Genomic DNA, 17305 nt, shown 5'->3' with positions numbered 1-17305 from the left:
GGATCTTATCTTTTAAAAAATTTTTTTTTAGTTGTAGATGGACACAATACCTTTATTCATTTATTTTTATATGATTATGAGGATCAAACCCAGTGCCTCACTCATGCTAGTCAAGTGCTCTACCACTGAGCTATAACCCCAGCCTTGATTTTATCTTTTTTATTTAATCGCTTTATACCTGCACAGTCCTTGTTAGCACTTAATAAGTACAACTCAGGAATTTTGGTGGGGTAGTATACTGAAGATTGAATCCAGAAGTACTTTACATCCCTAATCCTTTTTTTTTTTTTTTTTTTTTTTTTTCCTTCTTTGAGACAGGCTTTTGCCAAATTACTCATACTGACCTGGAACTTGGCAGTCCTCCTCAGCCTCCTGAATTTCTGGGATTACAGGACTGTGCCCAGCAAGATTTTGTTTTTGTTTTTAATGAATGGATTGGTTCTGAATATCCCAAAATAGCCACTTGCATTATATATTTCATAGACAGTATATGATGTTCATTAACTGTAGTGTCCCTTCTTCCACTTTGTGTGTGTGTGTTATGTGTTTGTGTTTTTTGATTCCTGATTACCATCTGACTAACTTAAATGAAAGCTTCATAAAAGTAGGGACTTTGTCTCTTGTTTAATTCTCCCTCTTTAACAGTGCTTAGAACATAGTTTTGCACATTTGTGAAGTAGTAAGTGGAAGAATGAATGACTGAACAAGCTTCATATATGTGACATTTTTTAATTTATTCCTTTGGTAAGCAGTTTAGTTCAACAAACATTAAGTATGTGCTATGTTAATCATTATACTAGTACTATGGCTTAAAAAATATAAGTTCTGGTGTCATTTCTGTTTCTGGTTTATATTAAAATATTATAATTAATTTAGGAATTATAGTATGATGTGACAGTGACTTTCAAATTGATCTCACCTTCCTGGAATGGCTTTAGGATCTTACCTTCTTTGATCAATCTATTTCTCATTTATCTTCTAAATCAAACTAAGGTCAAATGCTTTTGTAAAGATAAAATATGTAATTCAGTGTCCTGATATTTTTCTCTCCCGGTTTTTCTCATAATCTAATTTTGATTTACTGACAGTGTTATATTGATCTAGCAAGGACTTAAGATCTTGCCAGAAGCAAAAAAACAGAGATACTTCATTAGTTTGTTCTTTCTTCTTTAATATATTGTTACTTTTGAAACATGAAACATTTTTCCAGTTCTCCATATGTTGAAGAAAATCTCTCCAGTTTCACTTTTGACGCCAAGATGAGATTTATGAACAAAATAGGGGCAATATATTTTTCCATATTTTTGGTTTTAAATATACTCTCATTTTGAACTTGTCACCTACAGTACAAGGGTTATGACCTATTTTTAAAAGAAGCACATTTAAAAATTACAGACAAAAAGATACACTTTTTTTTTGCTGTTTCTTTATATTTCTAAATCGTATAATTTAGAATTAAAGTTTATATTATTATATGTTCCCTTTTTCAATGATTGATTTTTCTTTTTAAAAGAAGACTTGAGCCAGATGCAGTGGCACATGCCTGTAATCCCACTGGCTTGGGAAGCTGAGGCAGGAGGATTGCAAGTTCAAAGCCAGCCTCAGCAATTTAGTGAGATTATGAGAATGGAAGGAAATGTGGCTCAGTGGGAAAGCATCTTTGAGTTCAATCCAGAACCAAAAAAGTTTTAAAAAATTAAAACTGGGGGACTTGAAGATTTCATGATCCTACTAAAATGTAACTTTTATGTCTCCCCAAATAGAAATATTAACCCATGCTAAAATATTAGCTGATAAGACATTCTTTTGAGAGAAGAATATAATGTTTTTTCTGTCTCTGATAATTTTTTGTTGATTTTTATATCATTATTGATTATTTTGCTCAAGTATGAATGACTTTATACCTTCCGGCCATCTGAAATAAATCATTAATTTTTTTTTCTTTGAGTGGAGGGGAAGCTGAGCAATAAAGGAAGCATGGCAGCATGTTTTTAAATCCTTTTCTAACTCTTTGGATTTTAAATAAATAATTAAAATTTATATAATCGGTTCCTAGAATATATATTCACAGTTTGCTTTTTTTTTTTCCTTTTGTAGGATGAAGTAGCACACACTCTTACTGAAAGCAGAGTATTAAAGAACACTAGACATCCATTTTTAACAGTAAGTAACTAGAAGATGGATGTTATAACATTTTAAATTTAAGGGAATTTTGTTATAGAAACCAAACTATGAAAAATAGCATTTTAAATAACAATAATTTAAGTGTGGCATTTTCTTTGTTGAAAGTTTATAAATCACATTTTTTCAAAATTATTGGAATTCATAGTTAAGTGTATAGTTTGTATGCATTTATGATCCTTCCCATTATCTACTTATTATTTTCTAAAACCTCTTTTTTCTCCCAAGAATCTCCTTATCATTAAAAAACTTGAACCACAGAGCCTATAGATCACCTATGGCATTTTGAGGAGTTAACTAAGAGAATAGCAGATTTTTAAAATGTTTTTTTAATATTAAATGTAGAGTTTATGTTTTTTTTTGCTTATGGCTTCAGATAAATATTTAAATAATCAGCATGTTTTTTCAAATATAAAAGGCAGAAATCTTAATATATTTCTTAGAAATGAGACTTGTTTTAGGGAGAGAGTGCTTTCAAGAAATACAAGAATACTGACTGCAATAAACCTAGGATAAGTTCTGATATATTCAGTTCTGATATATTCAGTTCTGATATATTAAGATTAAAAGTAACAGCTAGATTTTCAAAACCTTTTATTAAAATTTTAGGTTTAGCTAAAAGAAGTATTTTCAAGGATATCATTAGCCAAATTTAATTTGTTACATGTTTGTGCGTTTTATTGTCAAGTATAACAAAACAGAGCTTTAATATTTTTTATAACATGTAAAGTTGCATGAACCAGTTTTGTTGGGATTGGCCATTATAACTTGCAGTATGCGTGACTTACTTGAATATAACAATTGTAACTGTAATTCTTGAGGAACATCCACTAGAGTAATTTTAGGCCATACCAAACATAATTTTAAATAGATGGCATGATAGAGTGATAAATACTTATCACAATGTTTAATTTTACTGATACTTTTTATTTTCTCCATAACAATACCTATTGCTAAGCTGAATAAAATTTGTTTGATGTTTCTTATAGACTCTTACTTGAGCACTCTTAAGAAATAGAATTTTTAGGAACAGTAACAGTTCATTTTATTAATCATGCTTACTAATTTTAAGTGTTCTATTTTGGCTACCATTATAATAAGAATATAGGATTATAATATACCATTTTTTCTTTTTCATTTCAAGTCCTTGAAATATTCCTTCCAGACAAAAGACCGTTTGTGTTTTGTGATGGAATATGTTAATGGGGGAGAGGTGAGTCAAGAAGTTAATCTAGCATTTGTATGGTAGTATTTTCATGATTTTAGAAACATTACTTGAAATACAAGTTATGTAGTTCTCTACCTGATGGAGATTGTATAGCTCTTTCTAAAATCAAGTAGAAAGCTGAATAATTTCTAATGAAATATTAATGATTGTTTGTTTTTATGTTTATATACTGGAAAGCATATTCTTTTTCCTTTTTTTTTTTAAGTGGAAAGTTTTAACAGTATGATTTTTGAAACCATGTTATTAAATTTTGAAAACCAGAAATGCTGGATTTATTATGTTATACAGAGTTTTCCCTCAACTAATCTTTGTATGAAACATGTTTAAAAAGTTATTATTTTGAACTAAATAGAACAATAATCCACAGGTACTGTGGCTTAGCTTTTTCTTCTCCTTTGTAATAGAATAACCATTTGATATTTAATAGAGTTAAGAGATCTTATACAGTTTCGAAGAGAAATACAGTCACTTTAAGTAGTATATTTCACCTATTATTTTATTCCTTATTTTTTCTCCTTCCTGTTTTTCAACAAAATCAATGTGAGGAAAAATGTAATTTCCAGGAATAATTAACTGGAAGTATTTACATTGCAGGCTTTCTGAAATAGATTCAATTATTAAATAGGAGTTTATTTGCCACAGACTGTAAAAGATCCCTATTTCCTAAATAAATAAATAGAATTATTTCCTATAGAATTATTTTATATGTAGAAATTAGTTCATTATAAAACTTCATTCATTCATTTGGTGAACACATTTTTAGTACATAAGGCAATGTGGGTTTATCTAAATGTGTTAAGGCATTATCCTTGCTATGATGGAGTTTATAATTTCTTTTATAAGTACATTATAAATCAAGCTAAGACCTAGTGTCAATAAGCTCATAAAAGAAAATGCATTATAGATGATTTGCCATTTAAGGTAGACTTAATGAGATTTCAACATGGGAACTGATTTAAGAAAGTATTTCAGGCAGAGAAGATGGTGTGAGCAGAGTTACTGGTGGGGGTGGGTGAGCATAGGGCAAGAACTTGGGTAGTTGGGTAATAGAAGCATGCAGAACTGAGTGTTTGCAATTCGATATCTTATTTTTCTTGTTTGGTATGTCTTTTCTTCTTTTTTTCCTTCTCATTGCTAGGTATTAAACCCAGTTGTGTTCTACCACTGAGCTACATCCTCAGGACTTTTATTTAACATTTTGAGACAGGGTTACAGACACACAGGCTTGACCTTGAACTTACTATGCCTCTGCCTTAGCCTGTTTGGGTTTTAGACTATAGATAATGACTAAATTATTTAGTATTTGAAGGAGGTGATTTTATACATGACCTAAAATTTTAAATGTATGAAGGTAATAATTATGTCATTATTATCATTACACTTCTGAAATATGATTAAAGTAATGGAAACTATAAACATCTACACCAGCAGTTGAGGATACACCATGACTAACCCAATGAGGATTATATGGGTATTATCTAGGAGACATGATCTGGAGAATATTGGTCTATTGAAAAGTAAGGTTTGACTGATTAATGGTACTTGTGGAAATGGCAGCATCCTCACCTCCCTTTATATCCAATTTTTGTCCTGCAATAAGCTTCTTTAATATGTTCATTAAAGTAACTAATCTTAATTTATACTGTCTGCAAATTTTTATTTAGCAATAGCATTCTTTTAGCCACGTTCTAGAATTTTTATCTTGAATTAATAGAACCATTGAAACATTCCTTTGCCTTATATGATCTTTCCAAGTTTTTGAGTATCTGCACTTCCTTCAGCCTAATAGACTGCATAGGAGATTAGCATGTTCATGGCCATGATGAACATTGGTATAATGTTGGCAAATTTTATATCATCCTCTGAAAAGACTTGGTGCATGTAGATTAAGAGAGAAATTCTGGCTATGAAAAATCAACCCTGGCTTTTTATAGGCATATCAGTACAAACGAAATACATCATAATATCATATATTTTATATTCAAAGAAATTCACTCAATGAGATAGGTTGGATAGGTGGGCATATTTGAATAATGTGGTAATTGTCATTCCCCTTGATAAGTATATTTTCAGAGTGACCTTAAGTTGCAAGATACAAATTTGCTTTTCTTTTATTACATGTGAGTTCCTACTTAGCATTCTGAAGATTTTCATGAGATATAAATTTTGGTGCTTAAAATTATATAGTTTTGTAAAACATTGTCATTAAGGACATTTGTAACCACAGGTATTGATTTAAAGAAACTATATTCATGTTCCAATAATAGAAAATTTCTGAGCTTAATTATATTGAAAGATAATAGGATGTTGGTCTCCAGGTGTTTTAGTCACTCTTTTTTTTTTTCCTTTGGCCACTGTGACCAAAAGACCTGACAAGAACAGTTAGAGGAAGAAAAGTTTATTTGGAGACTTGTGGTTTCAGAGTTTTCAGTCCGTAGATGGCTGATTCCATCACTTAGAGCTGTAGGTGAAGCAGCATGTTAGGGCATTGCACTGGGAGGCAGAGAAAGACTCCTCTTTCAACAAGAATCCAATATAAACCCCAAAGCACAGCAAAGTGACCCACTTTCTCCACATCCTACCTGCCTTTAGTTACCACCCAGTTAATCCCTGTCCGCAGATTAATGTACTGATTAGGTTAAGGCTCTCATAAGGCAACTATTTTTCTCCTAAACCCTCTTGTATTGTATCACACATGAGCTTTTGGGGGACACCTCACATCTAAACCATAACCCCAGGGTCATTATTTCTAGGAATTTTCAACAATGGTTTTGATAATTCACATGCTAATTTTAGAACATACTTCATTATTGTCCATGCATCTAATAAATCTTTTTTTTCCCCCCAGTGCTGGATTGAACCCAGTTCCTCATACATACTAAGCATATGCTATACCACAGAACTATATCTCGGCTCCTGCCTATTAAATCTTTAATGAGAAACTTCTATGAGCAGGACTTAAAAGGATTCACAAATAAGGAAAATGTAGTATGTTTCTTTACAAAGATGGGTGTCTGGCTAGGGATATAGACAAAAGAATATATGTAGACTTTGTAGTATCATTATTACCTTGATAGTACTAGTTGCTATGGGATTTCAGAGAATGTACACTTGAATTAATATAGAAGGAAGAGAGAAAAACAAAGTAGAGGATGCCAGGAAACACTTCTTAAAGTGGTGGCTCTGCTAAGCCTTAATGATAACTCTAAATTTTATCAATAGGAATGAGAAGAATGACATTAGTATGCAAATAGAATGTGTAGTATGTGCAGGAGCATGTAGATGCCTCCTACTCCTCTTTGCCCCCAATACAGCACAGTATGTAACTATGCATGAATTCTTGCAGAGGAAAGCCAGGAGAGCCTGAAAAGGAAGACAGGGTCACTTTGGGATAGTTTTTCTCTGCCATTTCAATTAAATTTTGTCCTGAAGGCAGTGGTGCATCACAGAAGAATGTCTAAGAGGAAATATTTTTAAAATAATATTTCATAGAAGTACAAAGCTTAAATTAGAGAGGACAGACATGGAAGCAGGAAGATATTTCAGAAGCTGATGCAATTAGGTTTTCAGCAATCTGATTATAAAATTAATAAGGTCACTAGTTGAGGCAGTGTGAGAAGGAATCATGTTATAGTGTTATCTAGTTAAAAGAATTGCCTGGATGTAAGGACTAAATATACAAAGAAATATAATACAATTTCCTATTTGCTGCTTGAGGAATTTTGTATCTACTGGACTGATTATAAGACACAAAACATGGAAAGAGAGGTGAATTCTGTTGGGAATCATCCTGCTTTGAGGTATCTAATAGAGACATCAAGGAGATGAATGAGTTAGGTCAGAGATACAAATAGGTGTCAGCAGTAGTGCTAAAACAAAGGAAGTAAAGAAATGTTTGTTATGGGAAAGTTTGTAGAATTTGAGTATCAGTGGTAAAGAATGGTGCCTGGAGGTATCATATTAAGACATTTTTGTGATGAGAAAAGCCTAAGGAAGACCCTGAGCTGGAGGAACCAGACAAGAGAAACCTTAGAAATTAAAAGGCGTCTATTAACAGTATATTAAATCCTGTAAGATAACAACTGTCAAATTTAGAAATTAAAAGGCTTCTATTAACAGTATATTAAATCCTGTAAGATAACAACTGTCAAATTTCCATTGGATCAGACATCTAGTTGTTCTTTTTTTTTTTTTTTTTTTTTTTTTTTTTGTTGGTAGACAGTTTTATGTTAACAGGCAATATAAAAGATTACAAATTTCAAAACTTATTTGTTTGAGATATGGGCAAGTTTTTGTTGAATCAGATAATTATTTTAGGATAGTAAAGAATTTTTCTTTTTTGTGCTCTTCACTGTGTAACAACTATAGCCACAATATATTTTATTTTTTTTTAATTTTTTTTTAATTAATTTTTATTGTAGGTTGTTCAAAACATTACATAGTTCTTGATATATCATATTTCACACTTTGATTCAAGTGGGATATGAGCTCCCATTTTTACCCCATATACAGATTGCAGAATCACATCAGTTGCACAACCATTGATTTACATATTGCCATTCTGGTGTCTGTTGTATTCTGCTGCCTTTCCTATCCTCTACTATCCCCCCTCCCCCCTCCCCTCCCCTCTTCTCTCTCTACCCCCTCTACTATAATTCATTTCTCCCCCTTATATTTTTCCTCCTTTCCCCTCACTTCCTCTTGTATGTAATTTTGTATACCCTTGAGGGTCTCCTTCCATTTACATGCAATTTCCCTTCTCTCTCCCTTTCCCTCCCACCTCTCATCCCTGTTTAATGTTAATCTTCTTCTCATGCTCTTCTTCCCTACTCTGTTCTTAGTTACTCTCCTTATATCAAAGAAGACATTTGGCATTTGTTTTTAAGGGATTGGCTAGCTTCACATAGCATAATCTGCTCTAATGCCATCCATTTCCCTCCAAATTCTATGATTTTGTCATTTCTTAATGCAGAGTAATACTCCATTGTGTATAAATGCCACATTTTTTTTTATCCATTCATCTATTGAAGGGCATCTAGGTTGGTTCCACAGTCTTGCTATTGTGAATTGTGCTGCTATGAACATGGATGTAGCAGTGTCCCTATAGTGTGCTCTTTTTAGGTCTTTAGAGAATAGACCGAGTAGGGGAATAGCTGGATCAAATGGTGGTTCCATTCCGAGCTTTCCAAGAAATCTCCATACTGCTTTCCAAATTGGCCACATCAATTTGCAGTCCCACCAGCAATGTACAAGAGTACCCTTTTCCCCACATCCTCGCCAGCACTTGTTGTTATTTGACTTCCTAATGGCTGCCAATCTTACTGGAGTGAGATGGTATCTTAGGGTGGTTTTGATTTGCATTTCTCTGACTGCTAGAGATGGTGAGCATTTTTTCATATACTTGTTGATTGATTGTATGTCCTCCTCTGAGAAATTTCTGTTCAGGTCCTTGGCCCATTTGTTGATTGGGTTATTTGTTATCTCATTGTCTAATTTTTTTAGTTCTTTGTATATTCTGGATATTAGGGCTCTGTCTGAAGTGTGAGGAGTAAAGATTTGTTCCCAGGACGTAGGCTCCCTATTTACCTCTCTTATTGTTTCTTTTGCTGAGAAAAAACTTTTTAGTTTGAGTAAGTCCCATTTGTTGATTCTAGTTATTAACTGTTGTGCTATGGGTGTCCTATTGAGGAATTTGGAGCCCGACCCAACAGTATGTAGATCATAGCCAACTTTTTCTTCTATCAGACGCCATGTCTCTGATTTGATATCAAGTTCCTTGATCCACTTTGAGTTAACTTTTGTGCATGGCGAGAGAAAGGGATTCAGTTTCATTTTGTTGCATATGGATTTCCAGTTTTCCCAACACCATTTGTTGAAGATGCTATCCTTCTTCCATTGCATGCTTTTAGCCCCTTTATCGAATATAAGATAGTTGTAGTTTTGTGGATTGGTTTCTGTGTCCTCTATTCTGTACCATTGGTCCACCCGCCTGTTTTGGTACCAGTACCATGCTGTTTTTGTTACTATTGCTCTGTAGTATAGTTTGAAGTCTGGTATAGCTATACCGCCTGATTCACACTTCCTGCTTAGCATTGTTTTTGGTATTCTGGGTCTTTTATTTTTCCATATGAATTTCATGATTGCTTTCTCTGTTTCTACAAGAAATGCCGTTGGGATTTTGATTGGCATTGCATTAAACCTATAGAGAACTTTTGGTAATATCGCCATTTTGATGATGTTAGTTCTACCTATCCATGAACCAGGGTATATTTTTCCATCTTCTAAGATCTTCTATTTCTCTCTTTAGGGTTCTGTAGTTTTCATTGTTTAAGTCTTTCACCTCTTTTGTTAGGTTGATTCCCAAGTATTTTATTTTTTTTTTTGAGGATATTGTGAATGGGGTGGTTGTCCTCATTTCCATTTCAGAGGATTTGTCCCTGATATACAGGAATGCCTTTGATTTATGCGTGTTGATTTTATATCCTGCCACTTTGCTGAATTCATTTATTAGCTCTAATAGTTTCTTTGTAGACCCTTTTGGGTCTGCTAGGTATAGAATCATGTCATCTGCAAATAGTGATAATTTGAGTTCTTCTTTTCCTATTTTTATGCCTTTAATTTCTTTCGTCTGTCTAATTGCTCTGGCCGGTGATTCGAGAACTATGTTGAACAGAAGTGGTGAGAGAGGGCATCCCTGTCTTGTTCCAGATTTTAGAGGGAATGCCTTCAGTTTTTCTCCATTCAGAATGATGCTAGCCTGAGGCTTAGCATAGATTGCTTTTACAATATTGAGGTATGTTCCTGTTATCCCTAGTTTTTCTAGAGTTTTGAACATAAAGGGATGCTGTACTTTGTCAAATGCTTTTTCCGCATCTATCGAGATGATCATATGGTTCTTATTTTTAAGCCTATTGATGTGGTGAATAACATTTATTGATTTCCGTATATTGAACCAGCCTTGCATCCCAGGGATAAATCCTACCTGATCATGGTGCACAATTTTTTTGATATGTTTTTGTATCCGGTTCGCCAGAAGTTTATTGAGGATTTTTGCATCTAGGTTCATTAGAGATATTGGTCTGTAGTTTTCTTTCTTTGAAGTGTCTTTGTCTGGTTTAGGAATCAGGGTGATGTTGGCCTCGTAGAATGAATTTGGAAGTTCTCCCTCTTTTTCTATTTCCTGGAATAGCTTGAAAAGTATTGGTATTAGTTCCTCTTTAAAGGTTTTGTAAAACTCTGCTGTATACCCATCCGGTCCTGGGCTTTTCTTAGTTGGTAGTCTTTTGATGGTTTCTTCTATTTCCTCAATTGATATTGGTCTGTTTAGGTTGTCAATATCTAGTTGTTCTTAAGTAGAATACCATAGACTCTTTTGTTTTTGAGTTGGTACAAGGTATGCCTTTTATGCTTCTTGACTAACAAACAGAATTTACAGAACTCAGAATAATGGGACCAATTACTGCTAACATGTTCAAGCCACTCTTTTTTTTTTTTTAATTTTTATTGTTGGTTGTTCAAAACATTACATAGTCCTTGACATATCATATTTCACACTTTGATTCAAGTGGGTTATGAACTCCCATTTTTACCCTGTATACAGATTGCAGAATCACATCGGTTACACATCCACTGATTTACATATTGCCATACTAGTGTCTGTTGTATTCTGCTGCCTTTCCTATCCTCGATTATCCCCCCTCCCCTCCCCTCTTCTCTCTCTACCCCATCTACTGTAATTCATTTCTCACCCTTGTTTTTTTTTTTTTCCCTTTCCCCTCACTTCCTCTTGTATGTATTTTTGTATAACCATGAGGGTCTCCTTCCATTTCCATGCAATTTCCCTTCTCTCTCCCTTTCCCGCCCACCTCTCATCTCTGTTTAATGTTAATCTTCTTCTCATGCTCTTCCTCCCTACTCTATTCTTAGTTACTCTCCTTATATCAAAGAAGACATTTGGCATTTGTTTTTTAAGGTTTGGCTAGCTTCACTTAGCATAATCTGCTCTAATGCCATCCATTTCCCTCCAAATTCTATGATTTTGTCATTTTTTAATGCAGAGTAAATACTCCATTATGTATAAATGCCACATTTTTTTTTTATCCATTCGTCTATTGAAGGGCATCTAGGTTGGTTCCACAGTCTTGCTATTGTGAATTGTGCTGCTATGAACATCAATGTAGCAGTGTCCCTGTAGTATGCTCTTTTCAGGTCTTTAGGGAATAGACCAAGAAGGGGAATAGCTGGGTCAAATGGTAGTTCCATTCCCAACTTTCCTAGAAATCTCCATACTGCTTTCCAAATTGGCCGCACCAATTTGCAGTCCCACCAGCAATGTACAAGTGTACCCTTTTCCCCACATCCTCGCCAGCACTTGTTGTTGTTTGACTTCATAATGGCTGCCATTCTTACTGGAGTGAGATGGTATCTTAGGGTGGTTTTGATTTGCATTTCTCTGACTGCTAGAGATGGTGAGCATTTTTTCATGTACTTGTTGATTGATTTTATGTCCTCCTCTGAGAAGTGTCTGTTCAGGTCCTTGGCCATTTGTTGATTGGGTTATTTGTTTTCTTATTGTTTAATTTTTTGAGTTCTTTGTATACTCTGGATATTAGGGCTCTATCTGAAGTGTGAGGAGTAATGATTTGTTCCCAGGATGTAGGCTCCCTATTTACCTCTCATTGTTTCTCTTGCTGAGAAAAAACTTTTTAGTTTGAGTAAGTCCCATTTGTTGATTGTAGTTATTAACTCTTGTGCTATGGGTGTCCTATTGAGGAATTTGGAGCCCGACCTCAAAGTATGTAGATCGTAGCCAACATCCCAGGGATGAATCCTACCTGATCATGGTGCACAATTTTTTTGATAAGTTTTTGTATCTGATTCGCCAGAATTTTATTGAGGATTTTTGCATCTAGGTTCATTAGAGATATTGATCTGTAGTTTTCTTTCTTTGAAGTGTCTTTGTCTGGTTTAGGAATCAGGGTGATGTTGGCCTCGTAGAATGAATTTGGAATTTGGAAGTTCTCCCTTTTTTTTTTTTTCTATTTCCTGTAATAGCTTGAAAAGTATTGGTATTAGTTCTTCTTTAAAGGTTTTGTAAAACTCTGCTGTATACCCATCCGGTCCTGGGCTTTTGTTAGTTGGTATCTTTTGATGGCTTCTTCTGTTTCCTCAATTGATATTGGTCTGTTTAGGTTGTGTAAATCCTCCTGACTCAATCTGGGCAGATCATATGACTTAAGAAATTTATCGATGCCTTCACTATCTTCTATTTTACTGGAGTATAAGGATTCAAAATAATTTCTAATTATCTTCTGTATTTCTGAAGTGTCTGTTGTGATATTGCCTTTTTCATCCCGTATGCTAGTAATTTGAGTTCTCTCTCTTCTTCTCTTCGTTAGCATAGCTAAGGGTCTGTCGATCTTATTTATTTTTTCAAAGAACCAACTTTTAGTTTTGTCAATTTTTTTCAATTGTTTCTTTTGTTTCGATTTCATTAATTTCAGCTCTGATTTTAATTATTTCTTGCCTTCTACTTCTTTTGCTGTTGTTTTGCTCTTCTTTTTCTAGGATTTTGAGATAAAGTGTGAGATCATTTATTTGTTGGTTTTTTTCCTTTTTTAAGGAATGAACTCCAAGCAATGAATTTTCCTCTTAGAACTGCTTTCATTGTGTCCCATAGATTCCGATATGTTGTGTCTGAGTTTTCATTTATCTCTAAGAATTTTTTAATTTCCTCCTTGATGTCTTCTGTAACCCATTGATCATTCAGTAACCTGTTGTTCATTCTCCAAGTGATGCATGATTTTTCCTTCCTTCTTTTATCATTGATTTCCAGTTTCATTCCATTATGATCAGATAAGATGCATGATATTATCTCTACTCCTTTATAATGTCTAAGAGTTGCCCTGTGACATAATATATGATCTATTTTTGAGAAGGGTCCATGTGCTGCTGAGAAAAAAGTGTAACTGCTTGATGTTGGGTGGTATATTCTATATATATCAATTAAGTCTAGGTTATTAATTGTATTATTGAGTTCTATAGTTTCTGTATTCAACTTTTGTTTGGAAGATCACTCTAGTGGTGAGAGAGGTGTGTTGAAGTCTCCCATGATTATTGTATTGTCTATTAGACTCTTGAACTTGAGAAGAGTTTGTTTGGTGAACATAGCTGCACCATTGTTTGGGGCATATATATTTATGATTGTTATGTCTTGTTGATGTATGGTTCCCTTGAATAGTATGTAGTGTCCCTCTTTATCCCTTTTGATTAACTTTGGCTTGAAATCTATTTTATTTGATATGAGTATGGACACTCCTGCTTGTTTCCGAAGTCCATATGAGTGATATGATTTTTCCCAACCTTTCACCTTCAGTCTATGTATGTCTTTTCCTATCAAATGTGTCTCCTGTAGGCAGCATATTGTTGGATCTTTTTTTTTTTTTTTTGATCAATTCTACTAGCCTGTGTCTCTTAATTGGTGAGTTTAAGCCATTAACATTTAGGGTTATTATTGAGATATGGATTGTTCTTCCAGCCATATTTGTTTATTTATGTTACTTAACATGGTTTGTTTTTCCTCTTTGATTATTTTTTCCCTTTACGGTACTACTTCCCACTGTTGGTTTTCATTGTTATTTTCCATTTCCTCTTCCTGTAATGTTTTGCCGAGGATGCTTTGAAGAGATGGTTTTCTAGCTGCAAATTCTTTTAAGTTTTGTTTATCATGGAAGGTTTTAATTTCATCTTCCATCCTGAAGCTTAATTTCGCTGGACACACAATTCTTGGTTGGAACCCATTTTCTTTTAACGTTTGAAATATATTATTCCAGGATCTTCTAGCTTTCAGAGTCTGTGTTGAAAGATCAGCTGTTATCCTGATTGGTTTACCCCTAAATGTAATCTGCTTCCTTTCTCTTGTAACTTTTAAAATTCTTATTCTGTATGTTGGGCATCTTCATTATAATGTGTCTAGGTGTGGATCTCTTATGATTTTGCACATTCAGTGTCCTGTAGGCTTCTGGGATTTAGGATTCTGTCTCATTCTTCAAGGCTGGGAAGTTTTCTCGTATTATTTCGTTGAACAGATTGCTCATTCCTTTGGTTTGGACCTCTATACCTTCCTGTATCCCAGTGACTCTTAAGTTTGGTCTCTTTATGTTATCCCATATTTCTTGGATTTCTTGGATGCTCATGGTTTCTTAGCAGTCTCGCTGAGCTGTCTATGTTCTTTTCAAGTTGAAATACTTTGTCTTCATTGTCTGATGTTCTATCTTCAAAGTGTTCTACTCTGCTGGTAGTATTCTCATTTGAGTTTTTAAGTTGGTTTATTGCTTCCTGCATTTCTAGGATTTCTGTTTGTTTGTTTTTTATAACCTCTATCTCCCTGTATAGTTGATCTTTTGCTTCTTGGGGTTTGTTTATGTAATTCATTGTCGAAGTGATCTTTCATTGTCTGATTTTGCTGTCTAATGTCTTCCTTGAGACTCCAGATCATCTGAAGCATGTATATCCCATCCGACGTTCCATCTGCTGCAGCTATTACCTCTTCTAAAGTTGAGTTGACCTGCATTGCTTGTGGTCCTTTCTTCCCTTGTCTTTTCATACTGCTCGCGTTTTTTTCTGTTTGGTGAAACTGTTGTGTTATTGAATTTTCCCCCTATATATTTATATTGCTCTTGTATAGTTGCAAAGTCTCCCTTGCAGGTGCGGGTGGCGGCTGTGCTGCTCCTCCAATTGGGGTGGTCTATCATGCCGGCAGGCCACTGGGCCCCTTCTCCGGGTTGCGTGGTCTGCCTACCTTGCGGGCAACGGCTGGGCCCCCCCTCCAATAGGGCTAATCTGTCTACCACGCTGGCAGACCACTGGGCCTGTTCTCCAGGTTGCAGGTCTGCCTACCTTGCAGGCGCAGGCGGCGACTGGGCTCCTCCTCCAATTGGGGTGATCTTTCAACTAGGCCGGCGGGCCACTGGCCCCCTTCTCCAGGACGCACGGTCTGCCTGCCTTGTGGGCGTTAGCTGGGCCCTTCCTCCAATTGGGGTGATGTGGCTACCACGCCTACGGGCCGCTGGGACTGTTCTTCTAGTCGGTCGCAGGTCTGCCTACCTTGCAGGTGCAGGCGGTGGCTCTGCCCCTCCTCCAATTGGGGTGATATGTCTATCACGCAGGCAGGCCACTGGGCCTGTTCTGCCGGTCGGTCGCAGGTCTGCCTCTCAAGCCACTCTTTCAATAGCTTAGGTATTACTAAATTTACATGAGAAGCTGAAAAGTATCCTGGGCAGAAAAAAGTAAACTGAAAACTATGGTAGTGGTGTTGAATTTGGTTTAGGAAGTTTTCACTTAGGACTCTTCCCAAACGTCTTTTTCCAATCTTCATCTCTTTCAGGCCTGTAAATTGGACTTTTATGATAACTCTCACAAGGCTGGAATTTCTTGGGAGGTGGGGTAAAGGAAAATAGTCACATGTTATTTATCTGATAAATTCTTCACATTTCTTTACATTCTTTATGTAGGTACTAATGAACCTACGTTTTCAGTTATTTACTATTCCTGTCCATATCTAAGCTCATTGCAAACTCGGTACTAATTTATTTGATAAAATAAAATTCATATTTTTACACATGACTTTCATTTTCATGTCATTCTTGAAATCCTCTCATACACATTCAAATTTTTCATTATTTGGCTGGCATTTTGTCTTCAGTGAACCAAAGTCATCTCATTTTAAATTCACGTAAGAGAAATGCCGGCAGTCAGCATTTCAGTTCCACTTACTAATTTATGGAGTTGTGATTTGTGGTGATTTTTATATTAAAAGTATCATTTCATATTCATAGTGATGGTTTTTAAAATTTTTACTAAGCTTATAGATACATAAGTATCGTCATTGTTGGGAGTCTGAGATACTAAATTTTATGTAGGTTACATCTATTGCTTTCACCCAAATCTTTTTTAAAAATTCCCAAGCCAAGAGAGATAGATTGCAATTTCCACATTAGCATTTGAAGTTCAAGGCAAATAAAGCTGAAACTTTGTTTTTATACTATTTTTAATATATAATTTCATATTTCAAGGCCAGTTTCATAAAATGAATCATTAAACCAAGATCTGACTGCATTCAATGTAAACATTAGAAGACTTGACTAGCCAGTGTCAAATATGCTTACTTTCAAATTGAGACTCTCAGCTGAGTTGGCTGTAACACAGGAATAGACCATACATGTCTATTTTCATGATTTCTTTCCATGTGGTTATGGCATAGAATGGAAGTTTCATGGTAATGAGACTTCTTAAAGAAAGGTTGGCTATGCCAGAATGAACATTTCAAGAGGGAAAACACTGGAAAAGCAACATATGTGTAATTGGGGACCCCAAGGAAGACAAACAGGACTGTGACACAATTTAATTTTTAAATATTAAAAATTGTAGTCCCCAATCACAGTATGTAGTCTTGCATTCTGTATTTTTCACTTATCATAATATTTTTAAAATTCACCCAAATTATTGCATCTATCAGTAATTTATTTCTTTTTATGGCTTTACTCCACCGTATGTATGTACTATAATATAGTACCCATTCACCACTAGTTCTTTGTAGTTTTCATCCCTTAGGTAAAGTGATCTTATGAATATTTTTGTAGAAATCTTTATGTGAACATTAGTTATCTTGGGCAAATCCCTACCTATAAATGCATCTTCTGTGTCAGTGCTATGTTCAGTTTAAGAAACTGCTACACTATTTTCCTAATTGGTTGTATTCTTTTGCTATCCCAGGATTCTACTTTAACATCATCACCATACTTTGTGTATTATCTTTTTAAATTTTATTAAATCCAGTAAATATGTAGTGTTATCCTGTAGTTTTAATTTTAATTTCCCAAATAACTAATAATACCA

General features: G+C 34.7%; 1 protein-coding gene across 5 annotated transcripts in view; it reads left to right on the top strand.

The window, feature by feature from the left end:
• Window positions 1-17305, top strand: part of Akt3 (AKT serine/threonine kinase 3) — a 282729-nt gene that overhangs the window by 182205 nt on the left and 83219 nt on the right. For all 5 annotated transcript variants that reach the window (XM_076832053.1, XM_076832051.1, XM_076832056.1 and 2 more), the window contains 2 exons: window positions 2098-2163; window positions 3326-3394. In XM_076832053.1, coding sequence (XP_076688168.1) covers window positions 2098-2163; window positions 3326-3394 — 135 coding nt within the window. The remainder of the gene's footprint in view (window positions 1-2097; window positions 2164-3325; window positions 3395-17305) is intronic.

This window comes from Callospermophilus lateralis, chromosome 13, assembly GCF_048772815.1.
Source record: "Callospermophilus lateralis isolate mCalLat2 chromosome 13, mCalLat2.hap1, whole genome shotgun sequence".
Lineage (NCBI taxonomy): Eukaryota > Metazoa > Chordata > Mammalia > Rodentia > Sciuridae > Callospermophilus > Callospermophilus lateralis.
Note: the sequence above shows the minus strand (reverse complement) of the source record. Positions and strands in the feature narration are given on the sequence as shown.